This window comes from Schistocerca piceifrons, chromosome 6 (genome assembly GCF_021461385.2).
Source record: "Schistocerca piceifrons isolate TAMUIC-IGC-003096 chromosome 6, iqSchPice1.1, whole genome shotgun sequence".
Classification (NCBI taxonomy): domain Eukaryota; kingdom Metazoa; phylum Arthropoda; class Insecta; order Orthoptera; family Acrididae; genus Schistocerca; species Schistocerca piceifrons.
Window position 1 is genome coordinate 130,204,340 of NC_060143.1, and position 25,247 is coordinate 130,229,586.

A 25,247-nucleotide genomic window follows, 5' to 3' on the forward strand; every position below is an offset into this window, starting at 1 on the left:
GTGGTATGATGATGGTGGAAACTACGGAAGTTGGCCAGTTCTGAGAACAACGTCGATTCGAATTGACGTCCCTGGTCTGTGATAACATGTAAATGGCAGACGAAACGTGCGATCCATGACGAAAGAAATACCCATGCCACCGTTTTCGCGGAAGTGTCCGATAATGGAGTCGCCTCCGCCCATCTGCTGAGGCAGTCCACTGCAGTGAGGAGGTAACGGTATCCTTCCGATGGAAACAGAAGCTCCACGATGTCCAGGTGCACATGTGTGGAACATTGTATCGTAAGTGGGAAGTCGTGTACCGCTTCGTGCACGTGTCATCGAACCTTGGACCTCTGACAGTTTAAGCAAGTTTTTACCCAACTACGACAGCCCTTATTTATATTGGGCCACACGAGTCTGTCCATCATCAGTTCGACGCAGGCGTTTATTCCCAGGTGAGCCAGCCCATGGATGCTGTCAAATAATTTCCGTTGCAATATCTCAGGTACAAAAGGTCTCGGTTTTCCCCATGATGCTTTGCACAAAACTTGGAAACTTTCACCATCAGATGTATTATCAATGGAATTCAGCGAGTTGTTGGTTTGTCTCTTGTGCAGCAGCTAACTCCTTGTAGTCAGTAGTATGAGAGGTCGACTCCAACCGAAGCAGAAAATCCGCCACGATGTTCTCAGCTCCTTTTATACGCTGCAGGTCTGCCTTAAATTGGATGATGAATTCAAGTTGTCAAAATTGTTGCGGTGAGCAGCCATCCTTGTTCTTACAGAAAGCTTGTGGTCTGTAAAAAGCGTGAATGGTTTGGCCTTCACTTATGGCCGGAAGTGTCGCTTAGCTTCGTAAATTCCCAGAAATTTCATATCGTAAGTACTCTAGTTAACTTGTGATGACATGGCCTTGGGGGAAAAGAATCCCAGGGGCTGCCAGTGGCCTTTGACATGCTGCTGTAGAGCTGCGCCAGTGGCTTGCTGGCTGGTACCCACAACAACTACCAGTCGCTCCTGAGGAACCGAGTTTACCAACACGATTGCGTGACACAGACACGCCTTGATCTTATCGAATGCCATCAGCATCTCTGGTGTCCACGTCAAAGGTCGTTTGCCAACTTCGCCCTTTGCACCTAGTGCTCACATCAAAGATGCCACATTAGGCAGATGTTTTCTACAGAAATTAACTGCTCCAATGAACTGCTGTAGTTGGTGATATATGGAGGTACTCGAATAAGCCCATTAGTGTCTTAACAGCCGTCTTTGGTATATAGGCAGGTGCGACTGGTATTTGGTGATATGCTTTCTGGTAATCAATGACACTAAAATGACCGCACCTGCCAGCGAGTATGCAAGATCCCTAATATGTGGTATCATGTAACGATCGGGAATGGTATGGGTACTGAGTGCCCAGTAGTCTCCACATGGTCTCCAGATCCTGTCTTTCTTCTTTACTGGATGAAATGGGGATGACCATTGGCTGTTGGATCTACAGACGACACCCGAGCGCAATAGTGCTTTGAATGCTGTGGCGGAACGATCAGGAGCTAACCGTCGTGGGTGCTGCGACATTTGGTTGACCTGGTGTAGTCTTAATGTGATGGACCTTGTTGTGCTTAACAGTCTTCACATACGGCACAGATTCGCGGTTTGCTATGTGTGGCGTGAACTTTGAGATGGGGGAAGCTTTATATCAAAACTTCTAACAGGCAATGCCCTGACGTCAGAATCTAAGTCGATTAGATAAGCGCGGCCGGATTTAACGCCTGTGACAAAAAGACGATGGGACAGAGAGGGTAAAGAAGATCGGTTACTCACCAGTAGTAGCCTGTCATTGCTGTCACCTAGCAGTGGTAGGCGGTGGTGCTCGAACTCGGGACTGACGGGGTCTATCGCTGGCTGCTGTCGTCATTTGAGTGAGTGGAGGGTGATGTGCACCGTTCCGCCTTGTTACCGAAGCGACGTTGGTACCAGCGGATATGCTCCTTAGACACGTTGCCTTCCTCCTTGCTCATCTTGTATGTATCTTCCTTGCCTCCGAGCAACGTCGATATCTGTCGCCGCAATCCTGTCGCTGTTATTTTGTAGCTCGGCCAGTTGTTGAGTAACGTCCGGTCGTTGACGTCGTTGTATCGCTGCAGCTTCCTGAAGGTCTGTGCTGCTACGTTCGAACGTCACAGACGACGTATGCCCTGCATACCACAGTATACAGTCTTCTTCACCTATAATTCTGTTGTCTAAGAAACTTAGGATGAATGTTCTTTTTCAACCTTACTGTAACACACTGATTTGTTTTGATGAGGCATACGATATGTCACCTTTATGTGAGCTTATAGATCTTGGTTTTTTCTGGAACTCTTTGCATCCTGCCTTATAGCAGTCTACTATGTTGGTAGGCACAATGTTTTCATTAGTGACCATGTTTTCAGTTACTTGTTATCTTATATACACTACTTTCATACTTAGGACAATGCAGTGTTTTACTGCTTCCTTATGGTGGGAATTGGTGTTATCATTATCAGCTACCACCTTTCAGCCAGTTGCATTTCTATAGCCAAATTGACACATTCACCAGTTCACTTGTGGGAATGCAGAATGTCTTGAATGCATCCTATGAGTATTATTCGGACCTGGATAGTTTATCAGAGTGTCAGCATTGTCCTTACTTCCCCATACAGCTCAGGGAGAATGTTATGATGATCTTACTAGAGACATGTTTTGGTGTTCATACAGTTTGATGATGTTACTCACTTTGTGGGCTACAGCTATGATGATATGGTGGTCTTTCCACACTCGTTTACATTTCATCTTCTTCCATACCCAACTTCTATATTACTACACAACTTGCTATGTCTTATTATGTAGATGGATTCGTCATCTACGTATAAGTCGTTAGCAAGTTGCCTTACACTCTCAGAGAAATAGTATGACATTGTTGGCTGAGAAATTGGAGGACTCCCCTTGGTTAAGCAGGATTTGGATCCTTGTTGGTTTGTTTCACTGTGGTAATGCCAACCTAAGTGAAACCAAATCATATATTTTTATTTCGATTTGTTGTAAAATTGTACAATCTCTCTCTCTCTCTCTCTCTCTCTCTCACTCTCTTTTTCAACTGAGCTCCTGATTGTGTACTGTTTAGTTCTGATCTTGTTAATGTTTTTGCATGTTCTCTTGTAAATCTGTGGTGTTAAATAGCTTTATGACTAACAAATTTGTACACAGGTTTTAGTCTATTCTACTGGATGTACACAGCGTTTTGGTTTAACACCACTACTTTCATTTTTAAGTTTTAAACGCTGCAATGATTACCCATCATTTTCTGTAAGCTTGGTTTGTACACTACATATATATTCTTTTTTTATGCATGGGCCTGAAGGTGGCATACAATAAAATAACATCTTAAGTTACGCAGCTATTGGTGAATTTCATTGACACTGACAATTAAACAAAATAACAAGAAATTATGCTATTTCTCAAAGCTGATGGGTGGAATCTGACACTAGAACTGACCTTTTCATAGCATCACATGTGTACATGACTGTAGATCTTTGTGGACGAACTTAGTTACCACCCCACATCTCTAGACAGTGGATGGGCGAAGTGTGGCCATATGCTCGTCTACCGTTTGGAGTACATACCGCAATTCGGTCTGTTGTGCCCCGGTTTGATCAGCATAGAATTCTGCGAGCAGTCATAAGAGTTCACCATAAACCAATTTTGCAGTGAATGCTTTTAAATACGCTTTTAATGATGTATGAAGGCCCTACAAAACCAGTGGCAAAGCTGACGTTCAAGATTGCGTGTGGCACATTAAGGCGGCTTTAACGTCCTATGCCAGCATTCCACCATTCTAGTGCTTGTCGGGTGGTACACTGTGGTATGATGATGGTGGAAACTACGGAAGTTGGCCAGTTCTGAGAACAACATCGATTCGAATTGACGTCCCTGGTCTGTGATAACATGTAAATGGCAGACGAAACGTGCGATCCATGACGAAAGAAATACTGATGCCACCGTTTTCGCGGAAATGTCCGATAATGGAATCGTCTCCGCCCATCTGGTGAAGCAGTCCACTGCAGTGAGGAGGTAACGGTATCCTTCCGATGGAAACAGAGGCTCCACGATGTCCAGGTGCACATGTGTGAAACATTGCATCATAAGTGGGAAGTCTCGTACCGCTTTGTGCACGTGTCGTCGAACCTTGGCAGTCTGACAGTCTAAGCAATTTTTTACCCAACTATGACAGCCCTTATTTATATTGGGCCACACGAATCTGTCCATCATCAGTTCGACGCAGGCGTTTATTCCCAGGTGAGCCAGCCCATGGATGCTGTCAAATAATTTCCGTTGCAATATCTCAGGTACAAAAGGTATCTGTTTTCCTTGTGATGCATTGCACAAAACTCGGAAACTTTCACCATCAGATGTAATATCGCAATGGAATTCAGCGAGTTGTTGGTTTGTCTCTTGTGCAGCAGCTAACTCCTTGTAGTCAGTAGCATGAGAGGTCGACTCCAACCGAAGCAGGAAATCCGCCACGATGTTCTCAGCTCCTTTTATATGCTGCAGGTCTGCCTTAAATTGGATGATGAATTCAAGTTGTCAAAATTGTTGCGGTGAGCAGCCATCCTTGTTCTTACAGAAGGCTTGTGGTCTGTGAAATGTGTGAATTATTTGGCCTCCACTTATGGCCGGATGTGGCCAATAGCTTCGTAAATTGCCAGCAGTTCCATATCGTAAGTACTCCAGTTAACTTCTAATGACATGGCCTTATGGGAAATCCAGGGGCTGCCAGTGGCCTTTGACATGCTGCTGTAGAGCTGCGCCAGTGGCTTGCTGGCTGATACCCAAAACACCTGCCAGTCGCTCCTGAGGAACTGAATTTGCCATCACGATTGCGTGACACAGACACGCCTTGATCTTATCGAATGCCATCAGCATCTCTGGTGTCCACTTCAAAGGTCGTTTGCCAACTTCGCCCTTGACACCTAGTGCTGGCATCAAAGGTGCCTGGATGGTCGCCACATTAGGCAGATGTTTTCTACAGAAATTAACTGCTCCAACGAACTGGTGTAGTAGGTGATATATGGAGGTATTCGAATAGGTCCATTAGTGTCTTAATAGCCGTCTTTGGCATATTGGCAGGTGCAACTGGTATCTGGTGATATGCTTTCCGGCAATCAATGATCTAAAATGACCGCGCCTGCCAGCGAGTGCACAAGATCCTAATATGTGGTATCGTCTAACGATCGGGAATGGTATGGGCACTGAGTGCCCGGTGGTCTCCACCTGGTCTCCAGATCCTGTCTCTCTTCTTTACTGGATGAAATGGGGATGTTCATTGGCTGTTGGATCTACAGACGGCACCCGAGCGCAATAGTGCTTTGAATGCTGCCTTTGCTGTGGCGGAACGATCAGGAGCTAACCGTCGCGGGTGCTGAGACACTGGTTGACCTGGTGTATTTGTAGTGTGATGGACCTTGTTGTGCTTAACAGTCTTCACATACGGCACGGATTCGCGGTTTGCTACATGGGGCGTCACCCCCTGTCTGTTATCGGACGTAGGCAGAGAACCTTGGCCTAGGGTGCCTTTAATGCACTTCAACTGCATAATGAAACGAAAAATCCGCACCCAATATTGAGTCTGACACATCAGCAATCACGAAAGCCCGTAGTAAACGTTCTTGGAAACCGATGTCTACATCTATGTCGTTTCCCATAAGTCATAATTGAAGTCAGGTTTGCCACTATGAGCTTTAATTGAGATGGGGGAAGCTTCATATCACAACTTCTAACAGGCAATGCACTGGCGTCCGAATCTGAGTCAATTAGATAAGCGCGGCCGGATTTAACGTCTGTGACAAAAAGTCGATGGGACAGCGAGGGTATAGAAGAAAGGTTACTCACCAGTAGTAGCCCGTCAACCCTCTCACCTAGCAGTGGTAGGCGGTGGTGCTCGAACTCGCGACCGACGGGGCTTATCGCTGGCTGCTGTCGCCATTTGAGTGAGTGCACCGTTCCGCCTTGTTACCGAAGCGATATTGGTACGAGCAGAAATTGCCTTCTTCCTTGCTCTTCTTGTATGTATCTTCCTTGCCTCCGAGCAACGTCGATGTCTGTCGCTGTGATTTCGTAGCTCGGCCAATTGTTGAGTAACGTCCGGTCGTTGGCGTCGTTGTATCGCTGCAGCTTCCTGAAGGTCTGTACTGCTGCGTTAGAACGTCACAGACGACGTATACCCTGCATCTAACGAGGCATAGACCTTATTGGCTACTAGGAGCAACGATGAAATATCGCGTGCGTCGGACATAGAGTAAATATCTCTGGAGTGAGCATTGCGTTCAGCACATGTTGTCAACATTAAACCAGGATTGTCACGTGTTTTCGGGACTTCGCTGTGCGTGTGTGCTTTCCGCAGCGTTTGAAGTTTGTAATATCAAGAGCTTTTGTTGTGTTTCACCGTTTGTTGATAGTGTAATAGCGATGGTGAATTGCTGTTGTTGCTACGGATGCAAAAAAATATATATATATATATATATATATATATATATATATATATATATGAAAGGAGGGATAGTAACTTTTTATGGGTACATACCATGTAGCTCTAATTATAGTTATCATATTAATAAGAGACACTGTACATGTTAAAAATTTCGAACGCATTATAATTAAGGCTTGATTCTGTAGACCAATTTTTCTACGATTTTATGACTATATAATAAATATTACGGCTCGTACAAAAGCTTACAAACAATCGCTTCCTCTCGTAAATTTGCTAGTGGAATAGGAAGGGGAATGGTTAGTTGTTTCAGCAAATACTATCCTCCATGCATTTATCAGTGACTTTTCGATTATGTACATAGATTACTCAGTCTACTATTTATTTAATAAACTGGGAGCAAGTAGGTAAAATGCGTTAAATAAATACTTCAAAGTGTCACCAGTAAGAAAAATTATGCTTAAGGTCGCAAAAACGAGAAAAGAAATACGCAGAAATAGCAGAGAAAAAGGACGAATTAGCAGGGATATAATCGATAATGTGTGGCAAATTCGGTGTTTTTCGGACACTTGCAAAAGTACTAGCGTACTGTCAAGTCGTTTTGCAAGACTATCACTGCAAAAAGGGGTACGTCAGGCTCTTTAATACTATAAAGTGCCGTATCATACCGAAAACGACCAAAAATCGAGTCCATCTGAACTGTGACAGCTATAGCAAAGAAGCAGAATGCAATATCACTTGCCCTTAAAAGTTACGTAGCTAGTTTATTCCCGGTATCAAATTGATACCGATAAAATGTCTGCGCAACATATATAAATAATCCACGACACGTATGAAAAGAATCCGTCGGTACTAGGGATGTAGTGACATTCTAAATATACAGGGCGCTATACGGACAAACACACGACGTCCCGAGAACACGTGATCTGGCCGGCAATGTATGTTGACAACACAAACGGTCGTATGAATAAAACAGAGAATATACTTTATACTCAGAAGTTCGGAGAAAGTTCTCTGGTTGGCATGAATAAAGCGAGTCTGAGAATATACTTCACCCGTGTATGTTCTCAGTGTGGGTTGAAGGGTGGGGGAAGTTGCTCAAAGCAAAGTATATTCTCCGATTTCGTACGAATAAAGCCAAAGAAGTTTCTCACAAGCGGAGAACATTCTCAATTTTTGTGAGTGAGCTCCATAGCATACTTCGAGCTGAGTGAGTTGTGTTGTGTTGTGTTGTGATCAAGCGTTACCGTGTGTTTTTAGCGAAAATGGCGGAGTTTATGTTTCTTGAAAGGCAAAAAAAGATATATGTAGTACGCAGGAGCACAGAAGAAAGGAACTGTAGAAGTTTGTATAGATTTAACAGTTAAAACATTAATTGGCTGGCGAATCACTTTCTTCCAGAAAAACACGAAAGAAGAGGAGGCGTCCTTTCCAATGAATGCAAAATGAAAATATTTTTGCGCTATTTAGCGGATCCAGGTTTTCAGATAGGTGTAGGAGAAGATTTGGGAGTACACCAGACTACAGTATCACTAACATTTTCGTATGCTCTGCAACAGGTCAACAGGAAAGCACCGTTGTGGATCAGATTTCCGAGAAATATTAACGAACTAGAAACAGCGAAAGTTAAATGGCAATCGAGATACAAGTTTCCATGTGCGGTAGGGTCCCTAGACTGCACTCACATACCTATAATGAAACCTTCTTCATATGGAGACGAATACGTCAATCGAAAGGGCTTTCCATCTATAAACGTGTAGGCGACGTGTGACAACAGTGAAATGTTTACGAGTGTTGATGCTTCCTGGCCAGGGTCTGTACATGACGCTAGGATATGGAGAAACTCCGATGTCTATCGTATACTGCGTGAGAACCAGTGCAACGCCCTAATTTTAGGAGACGAAGGATATTTCATTGCATCGTGGTTAATGACACCATTTCAAAATCCAGAAACACCTGATGAGAGGGCGTACAACAGACTTCACTCTAAGGAAAGGGTGATAATCGAACGGTGCTTTGGACAGGTGAAAAGGCGTTTCCCAATTCTGCAAAATAAAATAAGGCTTGCCCAAACAAAAATCCCCAGTGTGATAGTAGCCTGTTTTGTTCTGCACAGCGTAGCAAAACATGTAGGGGATGAGGATTTTGAGGCACCTAGTGATGACGACAACAATCTTCCAGTACTGGGAGAAGAGGAAGCAGCAAACGTACATGGAACAAATAGGAGACGGGAAATTGTAAATGTAATACGACAACTGTAATGTATGGGTGTCTCCCAAACATTGAATAATTAAACCCAATTTGATATTTTTTGTAATTATTCCCTCATGAAAATAAAGCACAGTGCTCTGATGTTACGTAATAAAATGCTGTTTAGTTTTGTTTTTTTTCATTCTCTATCATCGATTTTACTTTCAACAAAAATTGTTTAACATGTAACTATTTGGAACAGAGATACTACTGTAAATAGCTTTGGACACAACAGGTTAACATGAACTGCTGGAACCTTATTGTAATTTCTGTACTGTAACTTCAGCAGATTGATGGCACAAGTTTTTATTTTACTTTACCAAAATTGTTCCAAGGATGTGGAGAAGGTATTTGCCACGTGCTACAGTGAATAAGTGCACAACTGTCTAACCTGCAGCATTTAAATTACAAACAAGTTAGGGTGAAGTGGGGTAAGTGTAACCAGGTTTTGGCATAGTTCAACTTTGACACCAAATTGCCAACTTGTTATTGAAGATATGATTTTGAAATTTCTCATGCTTAAAGTTTGACTTACTGACTTTTAAGCAATACACATTTTGTTTTTGAAAAAAAAATAATAATATGGTCAAGTAATTGTTTTCAAAATTTTGTGTTGTGAGATTACACTTGCCCCATGGTTTGGGGCAAGTGTAACCCCGCATTGTTGTACCCATACAGAGCATTGTAAAAGAGACTTGGGATAAGTGACCTGATTACCCAATTTTTACTGAATTTGAAGGTTTTTTATTAAAATATCTTAAATTTTACTCAAGATATGAACTTTTTGCACACGCCTCTTTATATATTATGAAATACACAGAAAATGTTAGCTAAACTAAAAAATAAGTGTTAGCCTAAACGATAAAACACTGAAACAGAATGCATCATAGATGATTTATTTTTGTTTTAGGCCAGTAATTTATTAGTTTAAATTCTACAAAGGTAATTTTTTTCTTTACTAGGCAATTTAACAAAAATAATAAAATATGTAGCCTCAAGAGAAATTCACTTTATAAGTTCACTTTCTATTATTTTTCATGAAAATTGAACTAAAGTTGTAGGCAATTTGTGTTTAACGCTAAACTGCCCTAATTAAACTTATTATATTCACACTTAGGCCCTAACTATTATTTAGTCACTGAACGTTGTATGAATCAAACGTAACACCAAATGTCAGGTCTCCCTTGTGACCCAAAGTAGGCTCAGGCAGCACTGAAATGACATCAGAGGATGGAACTTCCGTCTCATCTCTTCTAGCAGGCCAGTAGGATGTGGTGCCATGCTTTGTCTTATTTTTGCATCTGAGGAAAATCACTTCCGGATCTCCTAAATCACTAATTTTCGTAACTTTGCCAGTAAAATAAACTTTCTTACATTTTGTTGCAAAAGCTACCAGAACGTAGTTTCCAACTGTAATTTTATCTTTGGCTTCAAAAAAGTTTGCCTCTTCTTCTTCACAGTTTATCATTTCTTTCCTGAGATCGTCCATTGTTATTATGGTCCCATTTTCTTCATCACTACTTGTTAAAGGTAGGCCTCCTTCAGTTTCACATTCTTCACTTGTTGATTCAACTTCCGGTCTTTTTTCCTTGTTACCCACATGAGCAATCAGAGATTTTTTTTCTATAACATTCTGAGATGCCATTTCGGATAAAGTAACAGCACTTTGTGTGGAAGATTTACTTTTCATTACCAAGCCCTTTTTTATGCCAGTAATGCTTTTTTGTTTTGCTTTCTCCTTATTATTCTTGTTTCCTTTAAAATTTTTTTCTTTATAGATGGCATCTTGAAAAGTGATAACTTCAGCTCCTGGTGCAATCCTTTTCTTCTTTGTTTTACCAGTGGGACTACACTGTCAGACTGTTTCCAATAATAAGCTTTCAAATGACAAATCAGAAGTTCCAGAACATAATGAAACATTGGTTAGCTTGGGAATGGTTGAGAAAGAACTCTGATACTGGGGGAACTGCAGGGCTCAGTAGATGTAGGCCTATAAAATTCTGGAGGTTGTTCGGCTGGAAACTTCCCAAAAGTCTGAGCTACTTTCTGTTAGGGACGTAGCTTCCACACAGTCCATGGCTGCATTATCGTTTTATCAATTACTTCTTTACTGTAAGGGAATATTCCTGCTTTTTGAAAACCACTTTTCAACAATTCAGGTGGTGTTTCATTCCATACTGCAGTGAGGAGGTTGGAAAAGTCACGTTTGCTAATTTTTACCCCTTGATGACGTGTCTGGTGACGAGTTAATTTTTGGTCCCAAGTGGATTTCACACTCTTAAACACTGCTACATCCATTGGCTGCAGGACGAATTATCAGGCTCAACATTGTCAAACAATGATTCACATACTGTACTTTAATTGAAATGGCGACATTTTTTACAGCTCTGTGTCATATTTTATAAAAGGAAACGTGGTTTAAAAATATAGTAGACGTAAATAAAAAATAAAATATATCTCACACAAACTCAGTAGACCTACAAATCCAGCACATCAGGTATTCTGGTATCCGTATGTACAGGAAGGCCAGTTTAGTTGATCTAGTGTGATGGCAAAAACAAGGTTACAGCTTAAATAAATAAATAGGTTCCGGTAAGTTTGTTTGGGGCAAGTGTAAACCCCCCCCCCCCCCCCCCCCCCCCCCTCACCCGGTTACACATGCCCCAGCCGATTGGTTACACTTGCCCCACATGGGAAAAAGTTGGGATAAGTGTAACCATGCCTGGCATAACAAGAGCTTTATCAGTAGAGAAAAATGAATCTCATATTTGAAATTATCATGCAAAAGTTAGTTTGTAACCAAAAAATTGTGCAGTTATCTTTAAAACTGCAAAAATGACAGACCACCAAATTTTGAGTATGTCACTCTCTCGCAGAGTGAAAATGTAGACGTCCATTCAAGTCCAAAAATTAATTACCAATTTATGTCAGATTTGACAACTTATGGTTAAATATAACAAAGAGGTAAAAATACAGCTTCTTTAAGGCACCATAAGACATGGTTACATTAACCCCATGGTTACACTTACCCCACTTCACCCATACTCTTTTTGCTTTACTTTACCAGAAATTGTTTCAAGGATGTGGTGAAGATATTTCCCAGGTGCTACAGTCAATAAGTGCACAACTGTCTGACCTGCAGCATTTAAAATACAAACAAGTTACTCTTTTTGCTTTACTTTACCAGAAACTGTTTCAAGGATGTGGTGAAGATATTTGCCAGGTGCTACAGTAAATAAAGTGCACAACTGTCTAACCTGCAGCATTTAAAATACAAACAAGTTACCGTTTTTGCTTTACTGTACCAAAAATTAGTGGTGAAGGTATTTGCCAGATGCTATAGTAAATAAGTGCACAACTGTCTAACCTGCAGCAAGTAAAATACAAACCAGTTACTCTCTTTGCTTTACTTTACCATAAATTGTTTCAAGGATGTGCTAAAGATATTTGCCAGGTGCTACAGTAAATAAGAGCACAACTGTCTTAACTGCAGCATTTAAAATAGAAACAACTCACTCTTTCTGCTTTACTGTACCAAAAATTAGTGGTGAAGGTATTTGCCAGATGCTACAGTAAAACAAGTTACTCTTTTTGCTTTACTTTACCAGAAATCGTTTCAAGGATGTGGTGAAGATACTGACCAGACACAACAATATAAGTGCATACACTTTTTTTAACATTTCAGATTGGATTATATTACTGTTATTGTTTCATTGAAAAGACATTTGTACTGAATAATTTTTGTAAGAGGATATGGAATTTGGTAAATGAGGAATGAAAATGAACATTCACTTTAAAAAGATGTTTTTATTAATAAAATTCGTTATGTAAATAAGACACTAAACACTTTTTGTTTTATTGTTTGTCTTCTTCGCACATCAATTTCTGCTGCTTTCGTTTGAGTATGTCCAATTGATACAATAGCACCAGCCTTTGCAGCTCTGGAGTAGACAAATTACGTGTCTCATCCGTTTCAATGCTTAATCGCCGACGTTTAAGCACGCTCTCATGCCCCGAAGCAGGCGATTGTGAAGGTACGACGACTTCGGGGCCCACGAGATCCATATGGTCGGCTGGAACAATTAGTGGTAGCTGCAAAATTGACTCTTGTTCATACATGCAGTCTGTGTCAGCTACCTCCAATTTCGTTGGTGATGTGATGACAGAGGTGGAACCACCACCTACTGCACAAGCTCCTAATGAAAATTAAAAAAAAAAGTAATAGTAGTGTGTCAGGATTCAGTTTCTAGTTAGTAAATATATCAAACAGGTTTACCCAGAAATGTGGGAGAGGTTCGTCCAATTTCATGCATAGTACACTGTGATACTTTTACTGAAAAGTGATGATATAGTAGACGAAATTTACCGAACATTGTTTCATTTTCACATGTTAAAAATACGTATTTGTCTGAATCACAATTTCAAAGCATTAAGTGCGTATTAAAAAATCGAAAAGTATGGGACTTACCAGGAACTCTGTGGATAGTTGGGTTGCAATCATCTCCGTCCAAAAACTTTAAAAATATCTGCTCCCAATTTTTCAGGGAAATCTTGATGTTTCCCGTCTTATTCACATCCGTTTTCGCCTTGATACGGGATTTCATATTGTGCAGTTTCTTCATTATCTGCACGTCCGTTATTTCTTTCCCGAAATTAACCATATAACGGTGTTGTACTTCTTTAAGACAATCCGCTTTCTCTCTTCTTGCGGCCGGAGTTTGTGATTTGCTGATAATTGCGGGGTAATCTTTAATAATGTTAACAAACGCTAATTCTGAGTCTTCCACTTCGGCACAGAAATAACTTCAGAAAACTTTCGCTAACACAAAACACATGCAAAGTCGCAAACGAAACAAACTGAGAACCAAAGATGTTGGATTTTAATCTCTTTGCTGAGAACTTACTCAGTAAGGAGGGGAGGTAGAGAGGAAGTACTCCAGGGTCAGAGATTATGCTTCCAAGTTTTTATTCATACGAAACTGAGAACTTTCTTTGAGAATGTTCTTTTGCTCTGAGTATCAACTCTGGAGAATGTTCTCGTTTTTATTCATACAACACAAAATCTGTTCTGCGCATGTGAATGCTCATTCCAGAGATATTTACTCTATGGCGTCGGAAAGCGCCACAGCTATTCTGCCTCTGGCAACAGTGCGCGCCATACATGTTACAGTGTCGTGTCTGGCAAGTTGGTGTCGTTGACTAAGCTTCGCAGGTGCCGCCAAAATTCCGAAGGCGACTTATCTCCTCTCTTTTCACCATGTAGTGCCTGTTGGATACCAGCCGACGTAGCCATTCAGGAAGTAACTGTTTAAAATGCGTATACTTCTGCGTGGCGGGCGGAGTATTATATCTGCGTTGATCGTTGCTGTTTTATTGTCGAGCTCACTAACGGCGATCGTAAATTTGGTATCTTCATTTACAATGCCGTGGTGCTAGAACGTCAGATGGAGCATTGTAGGCCATAATTCAGGTTTATCAGGAATGAACTGGGGTAGGCATATTTTCATCTTGCTGCTGTTATCCACTGAACGACCGTTCCTTGATGCAATACAAAACTTCATCGCAGCGTTTCCCTGGTTTTCAAAATCTCGTCGTATATCTTCGAGGTGCTTCAACAAAGTGTCGCGCCGATCCGTAGTACTCTCTGTGTTGCGCGGTCGCGCCGCCTCTGCAGTAGACGATAACGGACGGTGGTGCATCTGTTCGTCTACAACGGATTTCAGTGTATGGGGTCACAACTTTACCAACTACAGCTTATATCTGTCTGCTAAAGAGATTCAACAAAGCAGTTAGGCAATAACTTTTTATTTTTAAGCTCAAACACCGTGAGCAAAAATCTAACTCCGTATAAAGAATAGTAATAAAAACCAAAGGGGGAGTCAGATTGTCCGGTGCTGTAGGCCACAGAGTAAGTCTGTGCTACACTGTGCATTCACAGATATTCTTCTGGCCATTCCCACAACATGAAATGAAATGTCGTGTGACGAGGGCCTCCCGTCGGGTAGACCGTTCGTCTGGTGCAAGTCTTTCGATTTGACGCCACTTCGGCGACTTGCGCGTCGATGAGGATGAAATGATGATGATTAGGACAACACAACACCCAGTCCCTGAGCAGAGAAAATCTCCGACCCAGCCAGGAATCGAACCCGGGCCCTTTGGATTGACAGTCTGTCGCGCTGACCACTCAGCTACCGGGGGCGGACATTCCCACAACATGACCATCCAGTAGCGGTATTGGGAAAGCGGTTTAAGGAATCCGGTTTTGGGAGCAATATGTAAGCAGAGTGATTCTCCGTCGCGACATGGCACTACAAGTCAATTCAAGTCACGTTACCTCAACTCGCATGGCTGTCCTCAGCTGATTTTCTCGCGGGAATTGCGATCTTCGCAAGATGATTTTCAACTATTTTTACGCTCTAAGTGCATCTACACACGCGGCAGCACATATAAGTGGATGATGCAGTGCACATTTCTACGAAAATGACATTTATTGGACTCAAATGGTTTGCAGCTTGCAGGGATAGGGTGTGTATTACAGAAGGAAGACAGAAGTGCAAAACAAAACAAAAGAAAGTGTGGGTCCGAAAAATGTCATTACATGGTACAGAAGGGGAATTTCACACATTATGCAAGGAGCTCAAGGAAGAGGAATCTACCTTTTGTATTTTAAAAAATTCTAACCAGCAGCTTTTCCATTTGTTACGTCAAACTGCATCCAGAATTACTAAAAATAAAATAGTGTTACGAGCTGCCATCACATCCCATGAAAAATTGGTTTGTTTGAAGTTAAGCTTAGTTGCTAATCCAGTGCAAATTCTTGTGCAATAGTCATATCTCCCTCAACATCTTTCCATTCAAGACTTACAGGTTTTCTTTGCATCTTGTGCTTAGCTTCTAATAGTTCAAGTGCCTTATTTCTACTGGAGCTGGCTAGTGAAACCACATAAGTATTGACCAATAATGCTTGCAAAACTGTTTCACACACAATCCAGAGAGCTACTTAACAATAAATAAGCCTGCCATGAGCACATGTTTAAACAAACAATTTTCTGTGTCGGAAGATTTCAATCAATGAAATAAAGAAACGTCCAGAAGACTTTTTTCTTTTAGCTTTTTTCATAACCTATGTCACTTCTTCTGATACTGGTTTCAGGAACATTGAGTGGCTTGGCTTATCTGTCACTGTGGTCTGGTGACATCCTTGGTTATTACATTCTTGCTTCAGGTTTTCTGCTGTATCTATGTAGTTATTATTCAGCATTTATATTTTATCTGTGATGATTTTGTTACACACTTTCTATTTCATTTGTTTTCTGTGTGTTCTTTTGTTGCCTCTCTCACAGTTAATTATATCCCAGGGTGTTTTCACTTTGTTTGTTGATTTTCAAATAATCTCATTAATTGTTTTGGCTTTTTCTTCTCTTATCAACTGTCAGTACTTCTTCTGGTACTCTTTGTGGGTTCAATAGTTTCCCTGTGTATTGTTACTCCTAAGGCAACCCTCAGTTCTATTATTTCCTTTGTTATCCATTGCTTGGTTCAGAGAATTTTTCTTTTTCTCTTGGTTTTTGGAAATGCTATATTGAAATAATGTGTATTTTTCATATGTTCCCCAAGCTTGAAGAGTGTCTGTCCACTGTTCTTTTCTTAACATTACTTTAAATATGTTGATGTTTTGTTGGTTGAAAAACCTAAAGCCTAAAATCTCTTTCTACATTTTTATCTTCTGTTTGTGAGCTCGGATTTTCACGTACTCCACAAAGCTGTCAAAACGTAATGTTTTACAATGAAATGGACTGCAATAGAACTGCAACGTGAAGTGAAAAAAGTATTGTGGGTACAATCAGTTTGATTAGTGGAGAGAGTTTATATGTTGGCAAGCATTTGTAATTTGTGGACTCAGTAACAGTGGAAAAATGCTTTTCTGTGAAGTATATATCAAGTAATGTACTGGAATCATTTGCTTAAATATGTGTTTGTGGCAGGCTTCTTTATTGTTAAGCAGCTATCAGGATTGTGTATGAAATAGTTTCCATATCATGGTCAATATTTATGTGGTTTCACAAGCTAACCCCAGTACAAATAAGGCTCTTGAACTATTAGAAGCCAAATGCAGCACGTAAATAACATTTATAACTCCAAGGTACTGAAGGAGATGTGACTGTTATACTATTGACTGTGCTGGCAACTAAACCTTAAACAAACCAGTTTTCACGAGATGTGATGGCAGGTTGTAACACTGTTGTAGCTCTGTGTTCCTTTTAGTAATTCTGGGTGCACTTTGATGTAACAAATGAAAAATTGGTGCATTGACATTCTAAAATATTTATAAAATGCAGGTTCCTCTTCCTCAAGCTTCTTGTAGAGTGTGTGAAATTGCTATTACGCACCATACAATGACATCATTTTTTGGACCTACACTATTTTTTTGCATTGTTTGACACTTCGGTTTTCCCCCTCTAATATACATGCTATCCCTGAATGCTGCGAATCATCTGAGGCCAATAAATGCAGTTTTTGTACAAACATGGACTCTAGCATCCATGTGTATAAGCTACTGCATTGTGTATGTGCGCTTCACATGTAAAAACAGTTGAGGACAGCTATGTGAGTTGAGACCACATGACTTGAATTGACTTGATGTGAACTGATGTGATGGACAGTTTTAATACACCCTGATGTGATGGTACCATGACATGATGGTGCTGTGATGGCCATTGTGCATTGGCCTATTGTGAGCTGGTTTTTGCAGGATAGTCTATCTCTAAGTTAAACCATCTATCTTCAAGCTTTTGCCAGTTCAAGTTTTTCAGAATATCAGTCATATTCTCCCATGGGTCAAACAAACCTTTGACAATTATGCTGTTGTTCTTTTTATACATTCAATATTCCCTATCAGTTGTAATACCTTAGTTTTATTTTGTGCTTCCAACAAAGCAAGGTAACTGAGCAAGATTCACATCCAAACATAATTCTGTAGAGATGTTGGCATCTTCAATATATAGAGAAAATATTCACTTTGTCTCTGCATATTCATTTGTCCCCCTCTTTACAAAGATAGAGACGATATCAGAGGATGTTAGTTCACATCCAGCGGTGGTAAGAAACTGACACTATTTCTACAAGCTTCACCGTTTTTTGCTATCAACCATTACATGCGGCAAATTAACGTTAAACTATGTGGCATAAAGACTTGGAATTATTTTATACAGAAGTGTATGAAGAGTGCATACTTCTTTTGCTCAGAGCAAAATAAAAGTAAAAGATAAAAAAAGATTATAATTTCATGTCTTCAGCGTTTTACTAATGAAAATAAATTTTTCTGTTCTCATGATCCTGTACACAGAGGACCAAAAGTAGAAGAATTGCTGTAGAACATTCCATCACCCATGAAAAAAATGGTAGGTGGCCCACCTTGCATAAGGAAGTGCCTAATACTGCCTTGTATTGAAAGAAGCAAGGTACTGTGCACGCTTACTTTAAGAAATATTTGAACAAGAAGAAATTTTAGGAATAGGAGATGCACAAACTGATGCATTAAAAATGTTAAAGGGAAAACTACCCATTAATACCAGAGCATTTCTGATCACAACATGGACAAATATCTGTCTGTAATCGATACCACCTATTTGAGTGAAGACGAGAGCCATTGCACCAAATAAAATGGTCACAAATCACACACTGACAATTGCAAGAGCAACAGACACCACTAACACACGGAAGTACATGCTGTGAGTTGCAAAATAACCATGACTATGAGTAACACAACTCGATCAAATAATAGAAAATGGAAAAATAAACACAATGACCAATACCACCCCAGTTAGAATAATAGGCTTTGTGCTTAACTTTGACAGCTGCTGGGGTAAACACAGTGTGACCATGTCATCAAAACAGCAAGAACACTCAGTATTTCTAGACACCCGCTCTTGAAATTTAACTCCCTGCGACTGATGGAAATGAGGATAAAAGTTATTTGCCAAGTGATTCATTACATCACATTTGAGCAGTTTTGCAAGTTCATCACCAATCGTGTACTTCCAGTGAGTCATCATCATTTGTCAATAGAAAGACTCACTTTAACTATTTTGGTACATGTTTACATGTCCAACTCAGACAATCATGGCTTTTGTGCTGTTAAAGCTATCCTTCACTGGCAAACTGTGCAGTGTGTTTATCCTGGAAATTATGAGAAGAAAGACACTGCACAGTCATGTCCCATCATGACAAGATAGCGAACCGTTGGATAGTAGGAGATAACTGCAGTTGATGAGCACTGCAAGCATATCAGCAACATGGAATATAACTTATCTTTTTCCGCACCTGTATTCTAATTCTACAGTACAAGTCACTTACACAATACATTGACCAACTAAACAATACATGGATTCCATAACTGCTAACATTCTTACTCTTTCATGTAAAAAACAGCACCTTACTTGTAGACATAATCATGAAAAGTAAACTTATTCTAAACAACAAACCATATTAATTCATATCAGAACATTTATTTACAATGGAAGATATGACTGGTGTCTTACGTAATTTTTTATTTATTATACAGTTTCATATCCTTGTGTCGATACAAACCCCTTATTTTCTGTGAACTAAGAAAGCTGAGTAAATACAGTCCTGGACATTCAATATGTATGATCTCAAATTGTCCAAACCATAGAAATTCCTGCATCCTTATTTTCTTGGTGATTAGAGAAGAGTTATGATTATGAATCAGGACTAAGTCACTGATATTATAGTCATATATTTGATTGACTTATCAGAATAGGATTTCCTTTAGTTCACTCTCATGGATAAGTTTAGCAATGTTTGCCTTATGTCACCTATGTGAGACTTTCTAACTCACACTAGTTTTGAATTGGATATACATCAATCGTTATCTCCTGAATTGTCAAACACATGGTGTGTGTAACCAGTTGTTGTGTTTGGCAAATCATTCACTATTCTCTCTATGGGTCTCATGTATTCTAACCACTTAATCTATATGCAGCCTTGCACTATATGTGGCTGCATAATCAGAGACAGTTCATCTAAATATTGTGATCAGGATTCTTTTCAAGGTGGTATTTTGAGATCAGAAGTTGCCGTATCCCATTGTTCGAGAAAAACCTGTCACTCATAAATGTTGTGCCATTGTGAGAGAGTAGCGCTTCAGGCTTGCCCCCTCTCACAAAATAACCAGCTTTTATGTGTCATACTCATCATATTTTGAATCCATACTTTCTAAACTCGTCATAAAATGCTACCACATAGTGGATTGCAGTCATAACTCATGTGTGAGATCCTTAGATATCTATAGGGCAAGTTAAATTGGCTTATTTGGAACAATATAATGCAATATTTCCTTGTGGCAGAAGTTTGAGGTTTTTGTTTTCTGAGAAATCAAGCAGCCCTTGACTATCTGTTAAATTCATTGTCACATACTGGAGAATAACCAATACACATTGATTTTGTTTGCAAAGTTTAATATGCCAAAATGACCCAACATAAGATGCATGCAACAAAACAGTTTTTTGATTGCTTCATGGGGAATGCACACATGCTACTTCTCACTATTCAAATTTTCTGGTAATACAAGACATTAACTTAAACGAAATTGTGGGACATGAGCTGTACATGATTCTCTTCTAATAGTTTTTCTGCTAAATAATGGTTAGACCGCTGCTAATGTCTCTAGTTTGTTTGTCAGATAAGCCAGTTCAAAATTATTTAACACACAGTTCGCTACACTGCTTGTTTGTACCACTGTTTCACCATTTACTTGTTTTGTTGGAATAGGCAGCATCCTATTCCTATTTCTGAAGCATCAGCTGGTAGAAAAAAGTAGAGATTCATGTCAGAATGATATAGTATCCATCATTCAGACAAGCTGGCCTTGATCTTCTGAAAAACCGCTTGCTACTCAGGTGACCAATACCAGTGCCAATTTTTCTTTAATAGATTGGTCAACACCATGCTATTTAGAGTCTGATCATGTTCAGAACGTCTATACACAGAAAAATGATGTGAGTTATTTCATCATCTGAGAATGTGGAAAATTGGTGAGTGCTTTTCTTTTCTCTCTATTGGGCATGATAGTTTATTGATTTATAATGTGCCCAAGAAATTTAAGTTTGGCCTTACCATACTTAGAGTTCTGGAAATTAGCAGTAATTTCTGCATCTCTAAACAATTGTCATACTTTTTTAACTGAGGCTCCTATTGTGGACTGGCATGAGGGCTGTCTGTTGGTTCAGAAGTTCCCTAATGCAACAACTGGTTTATTTATTTTAAGAGTACAGGTCTTTTTTGTCCAGGAGTTGGAGAACGGTGGCAGATTGAATGGTTCATGAGGTAGAGCTTTCAATTTGCACTCACAACAATAAGTCAATCTAGTCTTTTTCTCAAAAATGACGCTATTTTTGGTGTGAATACTTTGCAGATCGACTCACTGCTGATCAATAATATGACTTGTTTCAGATGCTTTATCTTCAGTGGCTGTTAGTATGCATTTGGTGCCCATCATCCGCACTCATACCTGTGAACAGAACCAAACACAGCTTTCAGCTAAACATAACAAATTGACCTTGTAGGTACGGGGCACTGATTGTAAAATCAATGTTCCAGCAGAAAAGTCGATCATTGCATTCTTCTCGGCAAGGAAATCAACACCTAGGACGTAATTATCAGCAGACAGTTGACAATGAGAAAGGTGTTACACTACATGATCCTCAAGTTTCACTTCAAGATGGGAGCCCACAGCTCATGGTCTACAGGCTACCGTTGCTGCCTCTGGATCATGGGGTCCCAGGTTAGATTCTTGGTCGGGTTGTGGAGTTTACTCTGCCCGGTGCTTGGGTGTTTGTGTTGTCCTCATCATTTTATCTTCATGATCATTCGTAACCATGGCTAATTTGGACTGTGTAAAAACTGGACTGTGAAAAAATTGGGACTTCGTATGGGCGCTGATGACCACGCAGCTGAGCGCCTCACAAATAAAATATCATCATCATCAAGATGGGTCTGCTGCTAAACAGCTTTACTTCACGTACCTACAGCACCTAGGATTGTGTGTGTGTTAACAGGTAATGTTGGCACCATTTTGCATTCAGAAATTCGTTTGAACAGGGAGGTTGAGACTGATGTCATTTCAGGCCCAGAATCAATAACTGAGATGGTATCGATTCCCTCAATATGAATCGCGATAGCTGAGTCTTTCATTATGGGTTTGAACCAAGGACAACTGTTGTGCATATCTTGTAAGTCATCACAAATGTCAATGCCATCATTGTAGTACAACATGTGAATGTCTAAATTTATGCCTCTCACATCCCCCTTGAGCATAATGGGGCTAACTTGTATGGTTATAATTGGTGTTCCTGTGGGTTGTGATCAGCAGGTTCATCCAAACCTTGGCTCTAATTATGATCCCTGAGCCGTGGCGGGACCAGCGCCACTAGTTTACTGTGATTGTGCTCGCTCTTGGTATAGTAAGACGTTGCTGGACGCGTGATGTTATGTTTGTTCGATTTCATTTGATGCCTGTTACTAAGCGTGTGCTCTGTTTCCTCATAATATTGATGTATTTGCAGAATGTTAGCTCATTAGCTATTATCAGCAAGTGTTTAATTTGCTTACGATATCGGTTAATCCATGTCAATATGCCCTCTGCGGGCGATCTGAGTTTTTATTTCTAAAAGTTACCGTGTTGAGCTTTGCAGGCCCACTTAAGGTGGCCAGTATGTGTGTCATGAAGTTCTAGTGAGTGTCGGTTCTCTTGAGCCTGTTCTTTTCCCACTCTTAGCGTTTGTTTATCAGGTACTGTTTCACTTAAAGAAAGGACTTCCGAGCGAAATTATGTTTATTAGCCTTGATTTTATAGTGTTAATTTACTGGTCAATCTTGAATGATAAAGTTAAGAAAAGTTTTTTTGGGTCTCCTGTTGTCGGGTGTGGTCTGTGTTTCAGTGAGCTGAGGCAGCGGGCAACCAAAGCACAGAGCTTCCCTTTAGATTACAAGTTCGGCTTACGGGCAGTGGATTTCGCCTGAGCTTGTGTGTTCCTCTTCGGTAGCGTATGCTGGGTTCACATTTCGGTGGCCTCCGCGATGTGGAGTTGCAAACGGAGCCACGTCTTGGTTCGAACTTAAGTATTACTTCCTTCAGTTGGCTCCACTGTTCGTGGTTAAACTTCGGCCTTACAAGCTTGGGCCTTACTTCTGTTCTTACATAATTTTGATTGTAAGAAGTTGAAACCTTCTATGCCCTAAAAGCCCATCTTACAAGCCAATGGGCATTTGAATAATTTCGTGGTTCGCTCTGCAAGGTCCTCTAGTCTAGTAATTTCTAAGATTGCCCAAGTTACGTTTTAATAATTTAATCGTACAATTTCGTATCAGTTATCTACTGTCATAAATCTCAATATTCAGATAACAATTCTTCAAACAATGCTCAGGCTAATTGGCACGAAGACAATCTCTGAAGCCTTTTTTCTAACAACCACCAGAGAGAGTACTACAAAGAATAATTATGCGGTCATGGCATAGCTATTGTATGAAACTACTTTGCGCATGGATTCTGCGAGTATGAAGATAGAAAATTAGTAAACGTCATTCAAGGGTAGAATAGTATCAGAATAATTCATCGAATATTGTTGTTGTTGTTGTGGTCTTCAGTCCTGAGACTGGTTTGATGCAGCTCTCCATGCTATTCTATCCTGTGCAAGCTTCTTCATCTCCCTGTACTTACTGCAGCCTACATCCTTCTGAATCTGCTTAGTGTATTCATCTCTTGGTCTCCCTCTACTATTTTTACCCTCCACGCTGCCCTCCAATGCTAAATTTGTGATCCCTTGATGCCTCAGAACATGTCCTACCAACCGGTCCCTTCTTCTTGTCAAGTTGTGCCACAAACTCCTCTTCTCCCCAATTATATTCAATACCTCCTCATTAGTTATGTGATCTACCCATCTAATCTTCAGCATTCTTTTGTAGCACCACATTCCGAAAGCTTCTTTTCTCTTTTTGTCCAAAGTATTTATCGTCCATTTTTCACTTCCATACATGGCTACACTCCATACAAATACTTTCAGAAACGACTTCCTGACCCTTAAATCTATACTCGATGTTAACAAATTTCTCTTCTTCAGAAACGCTTTCCTTGCCATTGCCAGTCTACATTTTATATCCTCTCTACTTCGACCATCATCAGTTATCTTGCTCCCCAAATAGCAAAACTCCTTTACTACTTTAACTGTCTCATTTCCTAATCTAATTTCCTCAGGGTCACCAGACTTAATTCGACTACATTCCATTATCCTTGTTTTGCTTTTGTTGATGTTCATCTTATATCCTCCTTTCAAGACACTGTCCATTCCGTTCAACTGCTCTTCCAAGTCCTTTGCTGAATCTGACAGAATTACAATGTCATCGGCGAACCTCAAAGTTTTTATTTCTTCTCCATGGATTTTAATTTCTACTCCGAACTTTTCTTTTGCTTCCTTTACTGCTTGCTCAATATACAGATTGAATAACATCAGGGAGAGGCTACAACCCTGTCTCACTCCCTTCCCAGCCACTGCTTCCCTTTCATGTCCCTCGACTCTTGTAACTGCCATCTGGTGTCTGTGCAAATTGTAAATAGCCTTTCGCTCCCTGTATTTTACCCCTGCCACCTTTAGAATTTGAAAGAGAGTATTCCAGTCAACATTGTCAAAAGCTTTCTCTAAGTCTACAAATGCTAGAAACGTAGGTTTGCCTTTCCTTAATCTTTCATCTAAGATAAGTCGTGAGGTCAGTATTGCCTCACATGTTCCAACATTTCTACGGAATCTAAACTGATCTTCCCCGAGGTCGGCCTCTACCGGTTTTTCCATTCGTCTGTAAAGAATTCGTGTTAGTATTTTGCAGCTGTGACTTATTAACTTGATAGTTCGGTAATTTTCACATCTGTCGACAGCTGCTTACTTTGGGATTGGAATTATTATATTCTTCTTGAAGTCTGAGGGCATTTCGCCTGTCTCATACATCTTGGTCACCATTTGGTAGAGTTTTGTCAGGACTGGCTCTCCCAAGGTCGTCAGTAGTTCTAATGGAATGTTGTCTACTCCCGGGGCCTTGCTTCGACTTACGTCTTTCAGTGCTTTGTCAAACTCTTCACGCAGTATCGTATCTCCCATTTCGTCTTCATCTATATTCTCTTCCATTTCCAGAATATTGTCCTCAAGTACATCGCCCTTGTATAGACCCTCTATGTACTCCTTCCACATTTCTGCTTTCCCTTCTTTGCTTAGAACTGGGTTTCCATCTGAGCTCTTGATATTCATACAAGTGGTTCTCTTCTCTCCAGAGGTGTCTTTAATTTTCCTGTAGGCAGTATCTATCTTACCCCTAGTGAGATAAGCCTCTACATCCTTACATTTGTCCTCTAGCCATCCCTCCTTAGCCATTTTGCACTTCTTCCACCATTTGTGACAATTGTTCCCTTATGCTCTCCCTGAAACTCGGTACAACCTCTTGTT

The 25,247-nt window shown here is 40.4% G+C and overlaps 1 protein-coding gene across 1 annotated transcript; it reads left to right on the top strand.

Annotated features, from left to right (window-relative positions):
- The first annotated feature begins 8,267 nt into the window (after window positions 1–8,267).
- On the top strand, window positions 8,268–8,747 carry LOC124803186 (putative nuclease HARBI1). Its single transcript, XM_047264368.1, has one exon. It carries the CDS (start codon window positions 8,268–8,270, stop codon window positions 8,745–8,747), a length of 480 nt encoding a protein of 159 aa, XP_047120324.1.
- The last annotated feature ends 16,500 nt before the right edge of the window (window positions 8,748–25,247 follow it).

Coding starts and splice junctions, on each gene's coding strand:
- LOC124803186 (XM_047264368.1), top strand. CDS start 8,268: ATGTTTACGAGTGTTGATGCTTCCTGGCCAGGGTCTGTACATGACGCT.